This window comes from Carlito syrichta, unplaced genomic scaffold (assembly GCF_000164805.1).
Source record: "Carlito syrichta isolate Samal-C Ts95f unplaced genomic scaffold, Tarsius_syrichta-2.0.1 Scaffold317439, whole genome shotgun sequence".
NCBI classification, from domain to species: Eukaryota; Metazoa; Chordata; class Mammalia; order Primates; family Tarsiidae; genus Carlito; species Carlito syrichta.
The window spans coordinates 90,962-96,998 of record NW_007261535.1 but is presented as its reverse complement, the minus strand read 5'-3'; the positions used below and the strand labels follow the sequence as shown (position 1 = coordinate 96,998).

The 6,037-nt window shown below is 61.1% G+C and overlaps 1 protein-coding gene across 1 annotated transcript in view; it reads left to right on the top strand.

Moving 5' to 3' along the window:
* The window catches only part of LOC103277354 (cytochrome b-245 light chain), a 23,331-nt gene that overhangs the window by 16,396 nt on the left and 898 nt on the right, over positions 1-6,037 (top strand). The window contains exons 4-7 of the mRNA XM_021707407.1: positions 2,111-2,180; positions 2,591-2,665; positions 2,818-2,901; positions 3,665-3,746. Coding sequence (XP_021563082.1) covers positions 2,655-2,665; positions 2,818-2,901; positions 3,665-3,746 — 177 coding nt within the window. The 5' untranslated portion in view covers positions 2,111-2,180; positions 2,591-2,654. The remainder of the gene's footprint in view (positions 1-2,110; positions 2,181-2,590; positions 2,666-2,817; positions 2,902-3,664; positions 3,747-6,037) is intronic.

The following is a 6,037-nucleotide window of genomic DNA, read 5'->3' as shown; positions in this document are numbered from 1 at the left end:
AGAGGCTGCTCCCCGGGGAGCCCTCCGGGCTGGGGCTCCCTCCCACGGGTCCTGGGGTGGGGAGTGGACTCGTCCCATGGGCGGCCATCCCCGACTGCTGGCTTCCAGCCTACAGGGAGGCCCAGGGTTTCTCAAGGGCTGGAAACTACCCCAGCCACACCCTGCCACCCAGACGCCTAGCACGGGGCAGGGTGGACAGCCGGCACCCATCACCCCACGGCGGGATGGCTGGCGCATGCTGGTGGGGGCGGGGACCCTCACCTGGTCTGTAGTTGGTCGGAGGCTCAGGCGGCCCAAGGAAACTCCAGGAGGGGCCTGCACCCAGTGGGGGGAGATGGTGGGGGCTGGATGAGGAGGGCCCAGCCATGTCCCCTTGCTGGGGTCAGCGCCCTCCCATGTTGGGACCGTGAGCTGGGGTGGGGCCGGGGCCTGTGCTGTCCTCCCAGGTACGGACCTCCCACTCGGGGTTTGAGCAGTTGTGGACTGGTGGGTCCCTCAGACGGTTCTCCCTCTCCAGATCCCCCCGTGGGACTGACCCTCCCGCCTCAGGCCCTGCCCTGCAGCCCAGCCTCATGTCCTTCTTCCTCCCAGAACTGCCACCAGGAAGGGGAGGGTGTTGGTGGGCACCCACCTGGGAGCCCTGGGCTCGACCCACCCCGCCTGCCCTCTCCTGCTCACCTCCCAGGTTCCTGTCCTGCCTGGAGCTCCCCAGCATGCCCCAGGGCCTTGGCACAAGCTGTCCTCCCTGCACAGCAGCCATGCTGACTCCCCACTGGAGCATCTTCCCTGAGCTCCCTACAGTTCACGGTCCTGTCCACCATAATCCCTGCAGGGCCACCTCGCCCTCATGTTTACCCATCTCCCCCGTGAGAGCAGAACCTTGTCCTGTCTCCTGCTGTGAGTCCCTGCACACAGCAGGTGCTCAATGAATACTTGTTGGATGCTGAGTTGCATCCTTAGGCCTCCCAGGTGGAGCTGGTGGTGCCCTTGTCCTGTCCTGCTGCTGGCAGGTGGCCACAAGGAGGGCAGGCGGGGGGACATGGGCCTCCAAGACCAGCCACACGAGCCCTTCCCTCCCCTCCCCAACACGCAAATGCTGACGGGCAAGCTGGCAGGTTAATATGTAGTCGAAGCCGGGCTCGGTGGCTCAGCCTGTAATCCCGTGCCTTGGGAGGCTGAGGTGAGTGGATTGCCTGAGCCCACGGGTTCGAGACCTGCCCAGGCAACTTGGTGAGACCTCATCTCTGCAATAAGTCAAAAAATGAGCCGGGCGTGGTAGCGCGCACCTGTAGTTCCAGCTGCTTGGAAGGCTGAGGTGGAAGGATCGCCGGAGCCCAGCAGGTCGAGGCTGCGGTGGCCGGGAGCGGCCACTGCACTCCAGTCTGGGCGACAGAGTGAGATTCCAACTCAAAAAAAAAAAATGTAGTCGAGACTGAACCAGGATGGGAACAGAACAACTGACATACAACCAGGAGAAAGGCATCCAACAGGACTGAGGACAGCATGGCCGGGTGGAGGGGGACAGGTGTAGACAGAAAGGGAACAGGTGTAGACAGAAGAGACATGTCATGAGAAAACAGACGCTTCACCCGAAAACACAAATGTAATTCCAGCACTGGGAGTCCAAGGTGGGCGGATCACTTGAGGCTAGGAGTTTGAGACCAACCTGGGCAACATAACAATTTTCCATCTCTACAAAAAAGTAAAAACATTAGCTGGGTGTGGTGGCTTTTGTGTGTCATCCCAGCTATTTGGGAGGCTGAGGTGAGAGGATCGCTTGATTCAGCCTGGGCAACATAGCGAGTCCCCCCATCTCTAAAAAATACAAAACAAAAATGTGTACAGCAAAATCTCAGAATGGGCAGGGAGAATTGACAAGTGTCCATCTGGGGTGCTAGACTGAGAGGGACAGCTGGGGGGGGCATCCCGACTGAGTAGCCCCTTGGCAGTGCCTGGCAGCCAAAGGGCACCTCACCCTGGCCGTGCCCAGGACCCCGTCACTCTGGTGGCCCCATCTGCAGGGGTGAAACGTGGATGGCATGGCAGGAGCTTGTGGAAGGGGGGTCCCGGTGGCCTCTGCCACGCCCCCTGACCCGTCTCCCCCCCACAGTTCTCATCACCGGGGGCATCGTGGCCACAGCCGGGCGCTTCACCCAGTGGTACTTTGGTGCCTACTCCATGTATCCTTCCTCCAGGCCGGGCAGGGTGTGGTGGGGCTGAGGGGCTGGGGCAGTCACCGCACTTCACAGTGTGCAGAGACTCCATGCCCACTCCCTGAGCATCTTCGGCACGCCGTGTAGCTGGGGGGGCAAGACCGGGGAACGGGCAGTGGCTGGCCCCAGGCCTGGGAGGGGCGGGTGGGAGGCACCCCTGAGACCTGGGGCTGTGCTGCCACGGTCTCCCCTCTTGGCGACCCCAGTCCCTCCCCATGGCCAGCCCAACACCAACCAGGAGACTGAAGAGGGCACAGGCCCCGCCGGGCTGCGGTTTCATTTCTGCTGTGTGACCTCAGGCCACGGTGGCCCCCTTTCTCATCAGCCGGGGGGGGGCATGGCCTTGGTCTGGCCGGCTGCTCCTTAACCCGCCTCAGCGCGGCCGGGGCACTGGTGTGCCTGCTGGAATACCCCCGCGGGAAGCGACAAAAGGGCTCTACCATGGAGCGGTGGTGAGTGGCGGGGCGGGGGAGAGGGCTGCAGCCCTGCCTCACTCTGGGCTCCCTACCCACCCACTGGTACTCCTGGGGAAACCGAGGCTGGCGCCTGCCCCGCAAACCTCCAAGAAGGAGGCCTCAGCCTACCGCCTACCTCCTGCCCACAGTGGACAGAAGTACGTGACCGCCGTGGTGAAGCTGCTGGGGCCACTCACCAGGAACTACTACGTTCGGGCTGTCCTGCACCTCCTGTGAGTCCTGCCCTCTCCGGGTCCGCGGCCCGCGCCCTCCCTTCCGCTGTCCCGCTGCCTCCTTGCTGGAGGCTTTTCCGACTGAAAGCCCAGGGGTCCCCATGGCGCCCACTGTCCTGTGCACAGCAGCATGCCTGGCAGGGTCCTGGGGTGGCCAGGCTCCCTGGGGGCATCCTGCCTGTGTCACATAGAGGCTGTAGGAGGCTTCCCGGCTCACGTCTGGGCCGAGGCCAGGAACCCCGTGTGGGGCTGCTCATGGCTGCTGGGACTTCCTGTGGATGTGGAAGCCAGGCCGACAGCAGGTGCCCGGCGCTAGGAAGGTATAAATTGAGGCAGAGGCCAGCCCAAGGGGCCAGACCTTAGGCAGAGCTGAGCATCCTGGGCTGGATCGGCCTCGTCTTGGGATCCTGTGGCCTGGCCCCTTGCTTTTGTTTTTGTTTTTTGAGTCGGGGTCTCACTGTCTTGCCCAGGCTAGAGTGCAGGGGCACGCTCACTGCCACCATAGCCTCAATCTCCTAGGCCCAGGCAATCTCCCCACTTAAGCCTCCCAAGTACTGAGACTGCAGGTGTGCACCACCACGCCTGGCAAATTTTCTGAGTTTTTTTAACACACCAGGTCTTGCCACGTTACCCAGGCTGGTTGAATTCCTGGACTCAGACAGTCCTCCTGCCTCAGCCTCCCAAAGTGCTGGGATTGCAGGCCTGAGCCACTGTGCTCAGCCCTGCCCCACTTTCTGACTGCTATCCTGTTCCCCCATCCCAGGCTGTCAGTGCCCGCCGGCTTCCTGCTGGCCACCATCTTGGGGACCGCCTGCCTGGCCATCGCGAGCGGCATCTACCTGCTGGTGAGTGGCATCCTCTGTGGCCAGCCAACTGCCCCCTCCGCAGCCAGGTCCCCGACCCACCGGGCTCTGCGGGACATGAGCCCGGCCTTGTTCCCACCTGGGGACCAGCAGCTACATCTGTGTGCCGGCCACCCCCTCCAGGGGCACGTGTCATCTGCACAACAGCCCCGTGAGGTGCCTCGCAGGGCCCATCTTTCAGAAGTTCAGAGAGGTTCTGGCTGGCCCAGGATTACACAGCCAGCTAGGCCCAGCCCGAGTTAGGACCCAGGTATCAGACTTTTCCCCCTCAAGCCCATTGGCTGCAGTCCGGGGCAGTGCCAGGAGCACGTCCGGAGTTGCGATCCTGGGTCACAGCCCAGTGATCCCGCTTGCCCAGTGCTAGAGGCTGTGCCCGAGGACACCATCTTAGGCGGGCTGGGCTGGGTGGTGAGACCAGGCGCTCCTGCCTGGCTGGGGGCTCGGGGGGTACAGCCTCTGCCCCTGCCTGTTCAGTCTGTCACCCCAGAGCGCCTCCCTTCCCCCACGGGAGTCCCAGCGTGTCCTCTCCCTCTCATGTTCTCGTCTTCTGCGTGTGCACTAGGCGTCTACACAGGGTTTGTGCTTTGAGTCTCAGCAACCTGAGGACTTGTCCCTTGGCCCTGACTTCTTTTATGTATATTTTTTGAGTCTGGGTCTCAGTCACCCAGGCTGGAGTGCAGTGGCACTCTCATGGCCACCGCAGCCTTGATCTCCTGGGCTCAGGCGATCCTCCCGCCTCAGCCTCCCGAGTAGCTGGGACTACAGGCACACACCACCATGCCTGGCTAATGTTTTTCTATTTTTTGTAGAGGCGAGGTCTCGCTATGTTGCCCAGGCTGGTCTCGAACTCCTGGGCCCAAGCAATCCTCCTCTTATGGCCTCCCAAAGTGCTAGGATGACAGGCGTGAGCCATTGCGCCCAGTCAACCCTCACTTTTGGAATCTCCCGTTGCCTCTGGTGGCCTTGGAGAGCCGGGGGTGCCTTCCGGGGCCACCCACGGGCCCCAGCACCCTCTGCCACTCACAGTCGGTTCCCACAGACCTGAGTGAGAAGTCCTTGGGCCACCCAGAGCGGACTTGCCGGGTGAGGCATCAGCCTGGGCACCCCGAGTCAGTCTTCCCTACGGACTCGCCACCAGGCCCGCTGCCCACCGTTCCTGCCGGGTCAGTGGCACCGGCTGGGGGTGCAGGGCTGGGACGTGTGCGTCTCCCTCCACTCGGTCCCGACTTGTGCTCTCACTACCCAGGGCGCCTCTCCGGAAGCGGCCCGGTCAGATCCTTCCTGTGTTTCTCCTGGGGTTTTGTCTTTTTCTTTCCTTTATTTTTTAAGTTGGAGTCTCACTCTGTCACCCAGGCTGGAGTGCAGTGGCACGCTCACAGCTACCGCAGCCTCAGTGTGCGGGGCTCAGGTGAGCCTTCTGCCTCAGCCTTCCAAGTGGCTGGAAGCACAGGTGTGTACCACCTCACCTGGCTAATTTTTTGACTTATTGTAAAGATGAGTTCTCGCCAAGTTGCCCAGGCTGGTCTAGAACCCCTGGGTTCACACAATCCTCTCGCCTCCACCTCCCAAAGTGCTGGGATTACAGGGGTGAGCCACCACGCCTGGCCTCCCTTTTTAAAATAGGGTCTCACTCTGTTGCCCAGGCTGGAGTGCAGTGGCACGATCATGGCTCACACAGCCTCTACCTGCTGGGCTCCTGAGTAGCTGGGAGGGACTGCAGATGCCAGCATTCCCTGGCTAATTTCATTGTTTTTTGTAGAGATGAGGTGTGGATATGTTGCCTAGGCTGGTCTTGAACTCTTGGCCTCAAGTGATCCTCCCACCCAGAGTGCTGGGAGGACAGGCGTACACCACTGCACCCGGCCTCTTTTTCTCCTTCGGTTGCAGGAATCCCATGTTTATTTAACTGCTCCTTTGTTTCAGACATTGTATGTACCTTCTTTCCTTCTGAGGGTCTGTTAACTTTGTCCCTGTCATTGAACTAAAGAACAGAAGTGTGTCCGTCCGTCTGTCTACTTGTCTTATGGTTTGTGGTTTTTAAAGCCTCCCCTCCCCTCCCCACTTCCCCACACGGGGCAGATGCTGACTTTCCCGTATTCTGTTCCGTCAACTCGATGGTTTCACCGTTCAGGACTGAACTTGGGTTTTTTTTTTTGTTTTTTGTTTTTTTGTGTGTGAGTTGGAGTCTCACTCTGTCACCCAGACTGGAGTGTAGTGGCCGCTCCCCGCCACCGCAGCCTCGCCTACTGGGCTCCGGCGATCCTTCCGCCTCA